The sequence below is a fragment of the Ruditapes philippinarum genome, unplaced genomic scaffold (assembly GCF_026571515.1).
Source record: "Ruditapes philippinarum isolate M1 unplaced genomic scaffold, ASM2657151v2 ctg1032_1_1_1_1, whole genome shotgun sequence".
NCBI lineage: Eukaryota > Metazoa > Mollusca > Bivalvia > Venerida > Veneridae > Ruditapes > Ruditapes philippinarum.
In genome coordinates, this window is record NW_026853923.1 from 90,235 (window position 1) to 107,360 (window position 17,126).

At 31.0% G+C, this 17,126-nt stretch overlaps 1 protein-coding gene across 1 annotated transcript in view; it reads right to left on the reverse strand.

Annotated features, from left to right (window-relative positions):
- Nucleotides 1-17,126, reverse strand: part of LOC132738382 (voltage-dependent T-type calcium channel subunit alpha-1G-like) — an 80,359-nt gene that overhangs the window by 31,723 nt on the left and 31,510 nt on the right. Inside the window, exons 2-9 of the mRNA XM_060725874.1 lie at nt 12,098-12,341; nt 9,897-9,920; nt 8,907-9,004; nt 6,476-6,644; nt 3,928-4,213; nt 3,692-3,784; nt 2,245-3,046; nt 540-746 (exon numbers count right to left, since the gene is read on the reverse strand). Of these exons, the coding sequence (XP_060581857.1) occupies nt 540-746; nt 2,245-3,046; nt 3,692-3,784; nt 3,928-4,213; nt 6,476-6,644; nt 8,907-9,004; nt 9,897-9,920; nt 12,098-12,341 (1,923 nt within the window). The remainder of the gene's footprint in view (nt 1-539; nt 747-2,244; nt 3,047-3,691; nt 3,785-3,927; nt 4,214-6,475; nt 6,645-8,906; nt 9,005-9,896; nt 9,921-12,097; nt 12,342-17,126) is intronic.

Genomic DNA, 17,126 nt, shown 5'->3' on the forward strand with positions numbered 1-17,126 from the left:
CGATAAAACATCAATTAACCAACCCCACATTCCAGAGTAACAAAAGCCATTTCAGGTGAATTATTCATTTAGTTGACAATGTAACATGCTGCAAATCTCTGTATGATACAATGTAAAAGGTGTATTTGTATCCACACTATGCTTACTTGCTGTGATTTTTTGTTTTCAGCTATTAAGGACAGTGTGAAATGAAAACGGTCGCTACTTTGTTGTAGGAGGATAATAATTATTGTATTGTGTAATGCTGAAAACTGTGTTCAATAGTTGATAATAACCAGTGTGACCTTACAATAGTTCGTTGCCTTTATAAGGAAATATAGAATCTATTATGTAACCTTATCTATTTCATAATTTGCTTGCAATTTGCCATGAAATATCGCACTTGTAAATTCTTAATTAATCGTCGATGCGGAAACTACTTGATGTAGTAATTGTCATAGCCTGTCAATTACTTAATGGCTCGTAAAATTTAGTGAGATAGCATAAATAATTCAAGAAGAGCAATAAATTCATTAAATTGATTTTACGAAGGACTCTACCTGAATTCTTTTTCTGTGAATGTTCTTGTTTGCAGCCGCAATTTTCAGGGTCATGTTTATATTCCATTTCAAATTCATGATCATGCTCGACACAATCACAGTCATAACACGGATATCCTCTGACCTCATGGTCACATGGTAAGGCACATTGTATACGAGGATAGAATTTGTCATTTACTGTCTCGGCCAGATATGTGTCTGGTAACCCTGGAATACAAATTTCCTGTCTAAGATGGAACCAACGACAGAACTACTACGACATAATTGATATATATTACATAACAAAACCCTAAAATGTCATATGCAATTATGTATATGGAAGAAGTTAACATTAAAGTAAAATTTTAAAGTATGAATAACTTATCAAAACTATCTATTTTAAACTAGGGACTTTATTAATTTTTAGATACGGTAATGAATCATACGTCTTGACAGAAGTTGTATTAAAATTGCAAGAACAAAAACACGTTTAGAATCTACTACTGAAGTTAATTATGCATTCATAAATAAGAAAGTAAGAAAGGCCAAAGTTTAATTATGTTGTAGAGGAATTTGCAGACACAATTAGGAAAGAAATCGCAATTCTCTGTAGGAGCAATCGATTATTGAAAGAAAACTAAAAAAAACTGGAACCATTGTTAACATAAATGTAGCACAATCATATTGAACAATCATATAAATGTATATATCGTATTATGGTCTCAGTTTTTGTTATATTATTGTTTGCACATGGAACGACCATTGACAGATATACTATAATAAGAACATCTTATATCAATATGATCGTTATCTATATAAGGTCAACCGCAGTCTGTTTATGAAACGTCAATGGTTTAACGAATGACGTTATTAAAAATAATATAACAGCAAGTGCATGCCTATCGCGAGATACGTTTGGTTTGGGAGAAACATATCAAAATTAGATAAACAGCTATTTTTTTACTGAAATCCGTTGTATTTTACAACCATTTTACCACATTGTAGGTGATATATCGGCGGTCGTTGAAGCTTACCAGCTTTTCTGGATAACTAACAAGTAATAGTGCAAATGTTTTTGTAAATGTCCGAATACTTATTCAACATGATATTAATAAATAATTGTCACGTAGAAATTCCGCCTCAGTCCTTGATTACAAATCCGTTGTAGCTAAACAGGCGGACATCTATAATATAAACTATATTTAAACTAAACTCCCAAAAAATATATCTATTCTTATTGTTTATGCCGTGTATTTTCCTGTTAAAAAGCACATAATGCAAAAGCAATGCAAAAAAAGCAAAGAAAGAAATAAAGAAAAGACACACTTGAAAAGAAAGATTCTGATGTATTATAATGTTTATGAGTCTATAAGAATGAATATAATAATCATTCGGTGAAGTGCAAAAGCACAAAAGTGAATTGTCATAGAGGATGCAACTTCACTTAACTCATTACGTCAAATATATTGATAATGTTATACAGCATTTACAAGAGATAAAAAGTTAGAATTTTCCTATATAAATCAAAACATTTGCTTAAAATTAAATTTTCCATCTGGATATACATATAGGTATAGGATAATAAATTCTATGGTACAAAATTAAGAAAGTTTGAATGATTTAAATACGTTGTTTCGATAAACTAAATCAAATCATCCTGAATGTTAAAATGCAACATGCATAGGGATAAACATGCATCACATTCTATGAACATATATTTACTTGCCTTTATCATTCACATGATGAAATTTAAACGCATCATATTCCTCATTCACTAACGTATTAGATGCTGCTAATGTTGCATTCTTTGCACTGTGGGTTGATACAACGTCAGGCAAAAATTGTAGATGTTTCACACTTCCATCTAAACTAAATGACGGATTTCTGCTATTGGCATTCGAAACATGCGCTGATAGCTGATTAGATGAGGGAGCAAATGATTTGAAGAGCGAAGGTGTTAGAACCTCAGCTGCGGCTATAGCCAGCGTGTTCAGAGATTCGGACGAAGGTTGAGCACTAATGCCAGGGACCGTCAGAAAGGGCGGTCGCCGTGGAGAGGAGATAGGATCTACCTCAGATGCCTCGGGGCTGGCTCTAGGAGCTAAATGATTTGAAGGATAGCTATCATGACACAGTGGTACAGTTTCATGATTAAGATATACATAATGATAATGTGCATGTCTCTGATTTTTACTGCGTGCATGGTTACATTGATTGTAATGATGTTGAGCGATACCTTTCTTCTTTTTCTTCCGGAGAGCCAACTCCGGTTTGACTTTCTTATGCGTTTTGCCTGTCTTTTCGTAGTAGAGTTTTAGTAATTTTCTTTTTCCACGCCTATATAGATGTCCAATATATTTTAGAATTTCTGTATAACAACTGCTAGGTTCAGAGTTGCTAGCTAATGTACTAGTTGACTGATAACGTTTCCGCTCCTGTAACATTCGTTCTGTTTCGCGTTTCTTAGTTTCGGAAAACTGCGTCGCTATGACAACTAAACATAAATTGATCATGAAGAATGAGCCAATCTGAAAATTAAGAGAAAATATACATACTTCGTTTTGTTGAACTTTATTATATTATATTGGAATCGTGCCGCTCTAGAAGACTAAACATCTCTAAAATAAATGCATTGTGAAGGAAATACTGGTTAAGAAGTCCTGCTTATTACAAATCTGTCATACATCTCAAAGCCCAGACAAATTAATTTCATATCTTATATTTGCACGGAGGAATTATGTAATTGTGTAAGAGCATTTAATACAATATGCGCATGCGCATTTTGAGCGATACGGCAGATGTGTCAAATGAAAATGTTAAATATGTAAAGAACGAAAGAAACGAAAGAAATACATTATTTCAACCTTCAGGTATATGCTCATCATTAATTCAACCAGCATATATTAGAGGTCTGTTATTGATGTGACCTGTTAATTATATGAACATACTGAATCTATAATATTTTCAATCCTTGAAATTTACCTTGAATATGTATGGATGTAAACAACAAATGCTCAAACATAAACAAAGTTTCTATCTGATAAACATTGTTTCCCGAACAAAGCCTTGAGCAATGTTAAAATTTGTTCACATATGTGATTCATAAACATGCGTAAATACGTTTAAATTGTAGGCGTTTGTGTAACATAATATATAATGCAGAAAGAACTTACAACAATAAGTGCTACAAAATACGACCAGTCCCAGAATGAATGTGCATCTTGTACATAATACATTATATTAACCCAACTTTCAAGGCTAATCACCTGAAAAGGAAATTAAAATAATTATGAAATACTTGAGATTGAAGTAGATACTGCTCAGGAACGAATTAACCAACAAAAATGTAAACACTATTCAAAGTTGAAAGAAAAAATGATCAAGTGATAGTTTAATGGTGTTTACATACCTGAAAGATTGCCACCCATGCAAGACCAATGTTGTCAAAAGAGATTGCACCCTGAAATGGGTTCTTGTCTCCGGCATCACATACAGTGTAATACTGGTTCCAGTTCACGCACGAACTGTTCGTTGGTGTATTGTTCCGAAACGGCTTTGCGCTACCATTGCATTTGATGCCCTCGAACTGGTAGCGAGGCAGATTCTCACATCTTCGCATACCAGACTCGCCAGGTCGTGCACATATATAGTCTTCATATTCTTTCATGGGGACGTAATATGGTCGTAAACTTACACTGAAATTGTCCAATATTATGGTTTATTTATGTATGATCTTATAACACACGTTCTTTAATAGAGTAAATTATTGGTCACTATATCATATATTTGCTATAATAAAATAATATACTGATACATGTTCATATTCTGTATCTTAATATGGCTGTTTTAAATGTTTCAATGTTTTCAACCTTATGTCTTACCAATTTGATAATCTTTGGTTGAGAAAGTTTTATGATTCGCAATTCGGCATTTGAAAATGATTTTCACCAATCTGATGTGCTGGTCTGTAACTCGACAAAAAGCTCTTGTATAAGATACGTTATTGATGTGGTAGCGGTTTGATGTATTACCTTGTCGGCAATATTGACATCGGCAAGCTAATTTACCCTAGATATTGTGTACCTATCACCTAATTAGACCCTAGTGAATTAAACTACCGTACTTTTTCTGTGTTATGTACTAGTTTCTATTTATTTCTGTTCATTACGTTTGTTGATTTCTTTTTAATAAGAATATTATCATTGAGGATTTGATTAGAAAACGGGGTAATTTGATGTATTGGTTAATTTTCTTTTGTTCAGTTTGTGTTAACTTCGTCAAACATATGGTAAACTGATACTTTTACATTTAACGCCCATGCAAGTTAATACGTTTCATTTCCTTCTCATAGTTAGATATTATTTCACATGCTATACAATCAACAGAAAATGTTGTTAATAAATAGTTTTCCGAGGTAATATACTGCTAGAAACTCTAATATAAATTTGATAGAAACATTAACCATACGTTCCATGAGTGCTGCAAATTGTTTGGCTCCAGCATGCGTCTGGGATGAGATTATTTGAGAGGTATCTTTCGTTGGCAGTTTACAGTTTAACGTCTCGAAACTAAATCGGCATATGACTGAGACAAATTCAAACTGATTAAGAAGAAGTGTTCTTGCATAAACTTGTTAACAATATTGGAGACATCTTCTTCGGCATTACAAATGAACAGTTAATTTATTGCTTGAAATGACGTAACCAGGATACTATTAGACATATTATTTACAACTATTATTATTGTTAGGTTGTCATTGCTTATTAAAAAAAGCAAGATAAGATCAAGACTATGTTTTTTTTCAAGTTTTCTATTATGTATGTACAAAAATGGGTAAACAACGTGTCCGATATTTCAAAGTTTTATTGTAAGTGGTGTCTATAATGACGCCGAGAATACTTGCAAAGTCGTGCATATAAGATGCAACAATTAGCAATAAATATAACAATTTATAACAGAGTATTCTGGTGTGTGTCATGTAAGTGTTTTTCCAGCAGATAGGTTCTATGAATATTTTAATTGTCCATTAAGTCACATGATAAAATAATACTTAAATAAATAGCATGGTAAATCATTATTGCCTTGTTTAAATACTAGTACATACGAAGCGTTTCGATTTCTCAGATGTTAAAGTAAATATCTAGAAGCTTTGCGATCAGTAAAATCAGATGTCATTGCTGTTAACTTTGAATATATCAAGACTCGTAAGATAAATTAGAAAAATGAAATGTAGGTGTTGTTTGTAGTTAAATGTGAATTTTTGCAATAACATTTAAAAAAACCCACACTATTTCAGCACATACACAGACCGTTACAGACTGTACATATTATACCTCAACATGTACATATACTACATATGATATCATGTTACAGAGGGAAATATTACAAATACATAATTGATGTAACAGGGTAGCGGTTGATAAATTACTTTCTTTGGCTATAAAATTACGTACAACAAAATGAGTCAGTTTGTAACTGTGACGAATATACGGGTTATATCCTACCTTAAGAAATTATGAGTGTTTAACTAATGTTAACCACTACTAGGTTTTTTACTTAATTTAAACGTTAATTATATATGCTTTAAAATGTAGAAAATATAATATTAGAATAAGAATGAAATGGAATTAACGTTTGTCACGTTGAAGGTTCCATGATAACCGCTGTATTAACACATCTGCGGATGTTTCTAAATTTAATATTTTTGCTTTATGTTAAATGTTGAATTTTGTTTAAGTCAGTGTATCGAGTCGTTGGCGGCGTGCACGTAAAGTACTGTCCATGCTGTCCATGAACAGACTCAGTCAAAACGTGCCTGCAATATTTTCAACTTTGAGGATTTAAGTGTTCTGTAGGGATTCTCATTTATTTATATTCAATGATTAATATTAAGACAGACAACAGAACTGAAATTTAATATTTGCAAACCATTAAAGATTACCTACACTAGTACTTACTTATATGATATGTTGTCACTGATATTAATGAAACATCTATTTCTAAGTACCCCGGCCCACAGCTGCACACCGATTATACCAAAGATAAAAAATACAAAGAAACATAACAGAAGGACATTCCCCAACATTGGCAAGGTATCGAGTAGCAACATCACGAGAATTCTCATACCTGAAATTATACATTTTTAAACATGTTGATTAAAATTATAAATTATAAAAATGATAATTATTAAAATAAGTTTGACATATTTCTTAATAACATAATTTGAAAGAGTAAATATGTGTACTTTATCTAAATTAAAAAAAACAAACAGCATGAATCACGCACTGTGCCCATATTGTAAACTTCACGGACAGTTTCCTCTATGTTCCATTTATCTGTCTGTTTATATTAATGACTTTTATATCAGCTTTAACATCTGCAAAAGTATTTGAGAGAAACTGACAAGTGAATGGTAAAGGTTTCAGTTTGATTATCAAGATATGTTTTTCAATATCAAATCATTTGTGTTGCAAAATCAAATTGTCTTTAATCGCGATCATATGACTGTTGTCTATAAAAAGGTTAAAATGTAGTTTCAGTTAGAGTAGAGTTATACAAATTTGAGGATAATACAAATAGATTTAATTGTGATGACAGCTTGTGTTTACAGAAATAATTAATAAACCCTAGAAATTTGTAAACATGTCAGATATCCGTTACAAGAATTCCAACGCTAGTAAACATGTCAAATACAAGAGTTGTCACTTAGAATGTAACTTACTCCCACATTTCTTAAACAGATATAGAATCTTGTAGTTTGACAACATATAATGTGATAACAACCATCCCAAACCCTGTCACATATCGTAATGCTTTAATAAATGACTTGCTGAATTTGTGTAATGTATTTGCTCCGTTTTGTGTTTCGACAATCTTTGTTAAGTTTAAGGAATTTTGATATCAAAATACAAAAATTGAAATGCCCATGTATGAATATATGCTGGCTAGCGTTGGTCTTTACTGGTGGCAAAAACTAATCACTTCCGGTTCCAGGAGATTCAGTATTAAAGTGACAATTCATACGATTGTGTACACATGCTTCATGACGAGAAAGTTTAAGGATTGTATTTGTCACGCTGCTATTGATAAAATAAAAGACTTTTCTAACATTAATATCATGTATATCCGTAGGCGTAAAGCATAAAAGCATATACAATTTCAAATTGCATAAATTCTAAGGTAAATTGATTTGTAATATAGCGTCTCACAGTGAACAAATAGATAATACAATATAAACCCCATTTTAATTAAATCGACTACGAACATAAGTGACACAAACTGCTCTGTTTTACAGATATAATTTGATATTAAAACAAAATCCCAGGAGAAGCATATTGATTAGCTTCGTTGGTTACATATTTTGTGTTCTTATCTCCAACGAAGAGCATGTGAATGCCGGTTTTCAGAAACTGTGCCGTTAGAGATGTTATCAATCCGAGCAAAAAGAGGATTTCCAGTGTTAGAGGAAATGACAAGATAATTATACAATGAGTCATCGAGCTGCGTTATTATAGTCAGTAAGAATTATATGACCTCTACAAAATGTGTGTTATTTTGGTCTGATTCTAGTTATTATTCCGTCGTCAATGTGACACTTTAGAATGACCATCACTCCTGTTTCTTAGGTATCTCAAACCCTCATAGAAAATTAAAAGGCTGGTTAAGTCCTTGCGAGTTACGGCCAAAATGATAAAAGCAAATTATGGTATTTCCTTAAAATTAATTAAACCGTTTTTTACAATAAACTAGTAGAGAAACAAAGTCCAACGATACTTATGTTTACATAATTAATTTTACTATGTATCACAATCTGCTGCTTTTTTCCGTATAGACCTTTTAAGTGAAAAAAGTATAAATGGGGCAATTAGAGCACATTCAATTGATCTTTATATGAACGAGGATATTGCTCAGTTCAGAAATAATACTATATTCTTATTAAATTTCTATTCAGAAAAAAAAAAACAACCAACAACGTATGCATTTAGTCTATGATTGCTTTGATCTATCAAATGGAAACATAATTATGCACGAAACACTTCAACGCAATTCTCTAATGAGATCTTTAAGTTTTTACACACTTTTCCCACAAGTGTTTGATACTTTCTTACACTATATACAATGCCGACTTGTTACAAGGTTAATGCCTTATAAATGTCAAACGTTATAAACTAACACGTTATCACATAGAATATACAACACCTTGATATGTCTAAAATGCTTTTAAAGAAAAAATTATTTAATGACCTTTTCTACTCAGTGAGATACCTTGCCTCCAATGTAAAACTATATTGTCTTATATAAATCTAAAAATAAACTTGTGCCTTGCTACTAAACATTGTCAGAGTGCAAGGTAAATTATAGATAGTAAATGACCGTTTTGTTACTTACTTGGTATCCTGTTAATCGCCCTCAATGGCCTAAGCACCCTGATAGTTCTGATAGCTGAAAGACTGAGGTTCTCCGAATCTATACCATATTCTAGTGTACTGAAGGAAAATCATTTATGTGTATTATTCTTATACTGAAATGTTTGATTGCAATTTATATTAATATCTTTTAAAATATATTACGATTTACAGCTTAAATATTATTTAAGTCACACGTGCTAGTAATTAATTCAAAATTAGTTATCACAAAGGACAGATAAAGAAATTTTAGTTCAAAATACAAAGCTGGCGTATTTTGTGCAGGTGATTGCTAAGTTATTCCTATTTAAAAAGCGGTTGTGGAAGTGGGAAAGGTCAATTCTGCACAAGGTCAAATGTAGGGCAGGTATGTTATCTTAACTTAATGTCCGTTACACTGTCAAAGAGCAATGAGCAATTCATCGAATTACCAATTTTCAAAAAATACTTTATCAAATCTCATTCGAGTAACGGACATTATTATCAGAATGTTATTATTGAAACAAGACGTTGAATAATACTGTGTAGGATAAAATAGGGACAAATGAGACATTTTGGTCATGCATACTCAGTTCAAATAGTACAACAAGGAAATCATTTATGATACTGGTGCCTTCAATATAGTCACAGCATGCCACTTATGGTTATTTAATAATGAACAACGATACAAATCATGACCATTGTACACAACATTGTTCAAATCTTAGATTTATAATTAAAGAAAGCATTGTTGCAAAACTAGCAAAGAGTTCATTCATTGTTTAAGATATTTTTATAGGTAGTACTTAAGGTTTTAATCATATGAGATGCATAAATATACGAACAACTTTTCTTAAAGTGTTTTTGTAAGAATTTTATCTAAATAAAAGGAATCATTAACAAGACAATAAACCGTAAAAGCTACACAATGATAGAACAACATATGCCATGCGTAACGACACATCTAGGCGGAAAATAGTAAACAAATCCTTACTTGTCAACTACGTAGTCAACAACTCTTTATAGCATGAAAATGCAGGAAAAATGAATAAAGTATAAAACTAAATAATGTGGATACAATTAACTAATACCAATCCATGCCGATAAAACCAAATTCAATTTAGAGCTAAATTTCGATCATTTTGAAAATTCCCTATATGCAAATGTTGTGCAAATGGACGCAGAATATTTTTTTTTATGTTTACTTAACAGTAAATGTTGCAACCAAATACAAATGACGCTTTATTTGTAGACATTGTAGGGAACGTGGGTATAATGAAATCAGATGCAATAAAAGCTACATCAAATATTCATTCAGTCAAGTGTTTAACAGCCATTGTAATATGTAACACGATAATTGTCCTAGCAATAAACACATGACAGTATTTTACAACATATGCAACAGATCCTTTATAAATATATTATAAGTATATAAACAATAAACAATATATAACATATATAATGGTAAAGTTATTTCACAAAACATAGTATGTTTTCATTTCTCAAAGTACATACAATAAGAAAAAGAGTATTTAGAAATAGATTACACAGTATAACATGTTTAACATAGATAAGTTATACCTTTAAGAAAGACCAATAAGAACACCGGTCTTGCAAAAGCTCAAACCATAAATTAAAACAATAGTTGTTGTTTTTTTAAAGAATATAAGTTAACAGGTACAACATATAGCATTCAAAAGACAATTGTTTATAAAAAATGTGCATGTACAATGTATACAAAAATAACATTCATGCATGTGTATTTGTTTGCTTTTCTGAGCTAGAGTTACAACCAATATTGTGAACATATCTGTAAAGTTAAATGTTGAAATGTTTACGATCTAATAAAAGAACCAATCTTTTTTATTAAATATTAATTTGTATCTGATCATGTAAAAGTCGAATCTCTGTGCCACAAAATTTTCTATAACTACATAACGTGAATGTTTCTGTTTGAAAGAAATTAATATTGGAAAATTGTCTTAAAAAGTTATAAAGCAATTTCTGATGAATTTAAAAAATGTAATAATAGTAAAATTACTATTTTTCATAACCTTGGTAATTTTTCAGAAAATGTCTCTGTTATTGTTCTTTGTTAATTAACACACATGAATGATGTACGAAAATCAGAAAAAACATTCGGAACAAAATATTTCCGTTCTAATACTTGTTGATTAGCGATTTTTAAGTCACGTCCAACCAATTTTAATGAAACGTTCAGACAAATGCAGTCTGTATCTATCTTTTAATCATGATGTAAATATTTGTTTTTGCAATTCAAATACCTCAAATACATAGCTTATACACTACACGTTGCGTTGCTGTTTTATCAACAAACACATGCGATGTTTCTTATATAATTGATGCATTAGTTTGTGTTACAAAAACTGTTACTATTAAATGAAAATGTAAAGTTTGTAAGCATAAATTAAAATTGAACATTCTTTATAACTAATATTTACGTTTTTGTTTACAACAATAAGGCACCGAGATGTTCGAAGATTTCTTCCGAGCATTGACAGATTTGATCTAAAGTTCTTTGAGACGACAGAGGACAGTGTATAACAATTATAGAAATTTTCAATGAGGAGATATACTTATTAAATTGTACAATTTTCCGTTGTGGGTATAAACATTTGGTACATATAAAGCAACATATACAGACAAGTACAGTGGGTACGTGTTAAAAATACAACACCAATTTAAAAAAACACATTCATGTAAAGCATCTTCGTGCAGCTGAACGAACGAAAACGATGTTGGATACATGAGATGCCAGCAGAGTATTTTGAATTCAAAAGACATATGATTTCCCAGTTTTGTTATCATATTCTGCGTCCATTTTGTATAATATAACTAATGAAAATGTCCGCCTTTAGTTACGTTTTGTCTTAATATCTAATGTATTTGCAATGCTAATTGAAACAAAGATCATTGCCTAGCAACAAAAAAGCAATCATTTGTGCATTAAGTAATATCACATTTCGCTCAAATATATTCGAAATAATCAAACCAATAAATTGAATAATTTAACTTAAATATTCAATGTCTATTTTTCTAATATTAAAAACTACTTAATAACATGTACACAGACCAACACAATAAACTAAAAATTATTGCATTATGTATTTAAGTGTTATATTACTTTAAGCACCTACGGAAAACAGAAAAGATTAAAGTTAAACAAAAGCCTACCCAGCTAGCACTATAAACATATCAAGTCTGTTCCAAGAATCCGCTAAATATGTTGTCTTCCCCCAGAATCCCATTGCTGTAATTTTTATGATCATCTCTATGGCGAAAAAGGCAAAGATGAAGTGATCAAAGTTTTGGAGAATGCGGCATCGTAGACTGTCGCAGACATTGTCGTTGCACGGCTGGTACATTCCAAGGGTAACACAGTTCAAGATGATCACGAACATACTCAGTCGTTCGAACCATGTGTGTAGCGTTAAGGAAGATAACTATATTACTAATGTAGGTACAGCAAATTGTCACATTTAATACAAAAAATTATCCTACAACAGTTAAATAGAAGCATAATGTAGTTGCTAATAAACGTAACATACTCTGAATAGAGTCGCAAAATCGGCACGGGTATGTGATAAATCAAGAATAAACCAATCTACATACCATTAACATAAAAAAATGAAATATAAACCTGTGAATGGTTTGGTAGTTTTCTGGACAGCATATAACACATTAATTAATATGTACATTTTGTATCTTATTGGAATGAAAGAAAGGGACGAAAAACACATATTCAGGCTGTTTAGCTGTTTCAATTATGCTGTAAATTAAGGTCATTAACTTAAAATAGAAATTGTGCACTTCTTTACCAGGTGACATTAAATTAGTTCTGTACACTTCAAAGAATAATGTTGCTACTGGTTCTAAATATGTATCAGTTATGACGTCATTGTCTATATCTGGTACGGCTGTTTTATAATTGATTTCTAAAACTCTAGGCAAAACTCTAGGCGCAGTATTAAACATTATGGAGCATAAACTGGTAGCAGACATTGCGTTTTCAAATGTAATTGTAGTGATTTTATAAAACCGAATAGCGCTAATAATAATATAGACTAACTTTGTGACAATTACATTGGAAATAGAAACAAAGAAAAGCAAGTGATGTATTTTTTCCGGAAAAGACAGATCAAAAACAAAAAAAAAGCTTGTGATCAAACATTATGAAACCGGAACCACGGCGTATATAACAATGTAATATAAAAATGTTAGATAAAAGTGCAATGTAAGAGCAGTGAATCTGTTTCACACACGGTATCTCTCATTTATTTTATTTCGTCAGAATTTGAGTGTCTCAAAATGATAGAACATAATATTTTTGAAGCACAAGTATAACACCCATTTACCTTCGTTTGAAACTTAAACAATCGGTACATCAATATGCAAGCCTAGTTGTGTTCAAGGCAAATTATGTCATCAAAACAATTAATTAGCTTCACATACAGATAAATATTTCACATACTAACATTTTAGAAGATAGTAATATACTTGAAGTTGTTTTAATATTTACACAAATGCTATAGGAAGGAAATCTGTAAGATTGATCTTACATCTGGTAATGGTTTCCACAATTTTCCAACATTATCCTTATTTTATTACCCAATTTAAAATAACATTTCTATAAGATTTGACTTTTTTCTTAAATCAAACATATGATAAAACACAACAATGTATATAAAATATTTTACAATATTTAACGGGTTGTTTTATAAGGGATACGTATGTCTCGCCGGATATTTCGGCACAAATTACACAAGAATAAGTTCTCTTTGCACTAGAATTGTTTACATGCTTTTCGAACCATGATACAGTAGCATGTCTCAAAAGACGGATAGTTGAAAGCTTAATTAATTTAATTAGTGAAAGCTACATGTTGATGAGGAATTTTCGTTTTTAACATCTCCCTTGCGATTTTTGAACTCTCACCAATAATGGCATGGTTTAATTTAACCAATTTACCCCCAATCTGCTCGTCTGCTTATAGATGTTATACTTGTTAATTGATTTAGAAAAAAACATAAAAACTTAACGTATTGTCTATATAAAAACTATTCGGTTCCGGACTCAAATAACTTTTTAGTGTACATATGGATCAAGGAAGATAATATGTTTGTAACAACGTATAAAAATTTAATTAAAATGCCATAAACCTATGTTTTTTAAATCACGTTTTTATAGGATGACGATGTATGCCGTTACAAACGTCATTTTGTTGCTGAACCTTCAAATTCACAACGAAGCAAAAGAAATATTTATAGAATCCTTTCTCTGTTCCACCTCGAAAAAACTAGTCAATGTCTATCAGTCTGTTTATAACCCCGGTAAAATCTCTCTAATCTAGAAGGGCGGAAATATAAAATAGTCATTATACGTTTTCTTTTTTTTCAAACTTGTTTTCATGTTTTAAGAAATAAACGTTTGAGATTTGGTTTAAGAAACTATGTTTATCAGAGCACAAAAGACAAACGATTTATTGTGCACAATCTTAGATAAGCAATAAATATTTAGCTAAGAAAACTGCAGGTGGTTGATAAAATGAGAAAAGAAAGTTTTTATTAAGACGAATTTTCTTTTATTAGGATAAGCAAGTCAACATTTCCCTGCGTTCTCAATTTGTTTCAAGGCATGCTATTTTCAAAACGTTTAATCATTATCAAAACAAATCGCGCGTTTATGGAAATAACTTTGCAAACAAATTAGCCAATTTTATTAATTATTTATTTCTCTGTTGTTTTCATCCCTCTGGGACTATTTGATTGTTTGCAAACATTGCATTGAGATAATGAATTCTGTAACACTATACATGTATATGTAGGATGACCAAATGTAGACTGCAATAAAATCAATGGCGGAGACCCTTTATGTATTCTTTATTTCCCCGATTTTCTCCAAAATTACTTAATCACAAAACGCACGAACGGTAATTCAATCAGTGAGAGCTCTTTTTCTTACAATAACTTATCAATAATCAAATAAGCTAACAATACGTTGATAGTGTAATAACAGTCAAAGCAAAAACACCCAAGGGTAAAAGACTTTCCAGACGTGAAATAAGAACATTTGACGAGAGTGTGCGAAGAAAATCTGATAGATTGGATTGGATTTCCTCTCATACTCTCTGACTTGCATCATCACTGCTTGTCTTTATAAATGTGATTGTATGAATTATAAGAAGGGTTATTTCTTAAACATTTGATCCGATTGTTTTATGAAGTTACAGCCATACAAAGCAAGGTCCAGCTGGACCGAGTAATACCTGAATTTTACGTCTATTCAACAGATGTAGATTTCATTGTGTATAAGTTATATGGATCTGAAGTGCATATGCATACATAAGGTGGTTTTAATCCATCTTTTTATCATCACCTCATGTAAAATGCAAATTGCTAGGTAAATTTAAATTGCATATTCAAATGAAATGATCAACCAATTTCCGGAATTTCGGTCAAGAAAATACTCCTGTATAAAATGTTCATTCTTCTCGGAATTGCTGTTGTTCCAACTTAAAAAGACAATGTATTGTTTCTTACATGTATTGACATGTTCGTGCATTTCCTAATGTGGTTCTGTGTATTAATATCTAAAATACCTGAGAGTATTTAATACTTCATACACTTTTTATTCAAAGATAAATTTCCCTTTGACTTTTCTTTACTTATTTCATGAAAAATATAAAAGCCGAAACTTTACAAGATTTTATTTTATTACAAAGCATTAAACCAACTAGATTCATATTAAAATATCTTGATTTAAACAATAGTTTTCTTGGCTAAATGTTTTAATGTAAATGGATGAAATCACCCAGCCAAATGGTGTCATACTAACATAATGTTATATCAGTATAAGCTCTTAGTTCTTTGTCCGATCAATAAAACAAATGACAGTTTAGCAGATAAGATGTAAAACTAATCCTGAGCATAATTGAATATTGAGCCTTCCTCACATTTCATTATACAAACTTGTACCGGGAAAAATGATCTTGTCTAATGGAATAATTTGGTTGTATTATCAAAGGACATGCCTGCTTTATACATGTTTAACTAACGTTTTGGCCTGTCGTATATTCATTGTATGTATTTTATGTAAGGTCGGTATGAGAAATGATTTTATTGATATTAAGCATATGATTGTAGATGAATTTTTCAGTTATACATGTATTTCTTAAGGGAGAGGCAGCCTAATGGTAAAGAAATCTTCCTCCAATCGAGAAATAGTGGGTTCGAGTCTCACCGGAGCCATAACCATTTTTCTTTGAATGCCAGTAGCACTGAATAGTTCGAAGGGGACTAGAGAGTTATTCCAATTTTTCTTTACCAAATTTACCAAATATGCTAAATTTGACTACATTTAACTACACATTCTAACCCGATTCGTTCAGATTACTTTTGACATTTATTAAATCACAAATGAAACGACCACCACCTGTATTATAGTCAACTGTCTTCTGTGATGATAAATTATCTTAAATGTCAAGAGAAAATAGAAATGCAAGCCTGCAGTTCTCATAGCTTTTTAATTCTGTCGATATTTTAATAATGCTTAATCAGATAATCTTTGGCATATTTACGTCATCGGGTCTAAATATAGAGATGGTACTTGAATCATACTTTTAAATCCCCGCTGTATTGATTTATCGTGACCAGACGTACGACTTCAATCTATTTCCATTAAAAAAATTGTGAGCAATGGAAATATGTTTAAAGCATTGACCTGAAAAAAAACTTGAAGTTTATTTCTTTCTTAGAGTACAAGTATTTGTACTAAATTTCAAATTAAAACAGTTTCTTCAAAAGGTTTATTGTATGTATTTGGCATAATAGTAAAATACAATGACATAATTATACAAGGCAGAACATATGTTTAGGTGACTTGAACGAATAGTTCTTGTTTAAAAATACAAATTTTCTGCAAAATTGATTAAAACCTTAATGGTCATGTGCACTTATATATGGATGTATTTTTTACTCTTTCATAGTAATATTGTGTACCATCTTAATTCTTAAAATTGTCTAAAATATCTCCATTTCAAGTTATTTTATTGCTCACAAACATATCTAGCAATTTTCTTTCAACAATCATTTTTAAAAAGGTTATGTCGTATAAAAGATATGAAGAACCGCTGTGAAATGTTCTAAATAAACCTGAACTCAGTTATTAAGTAAAATATGACTTATATTCCGATATAAATACGTCC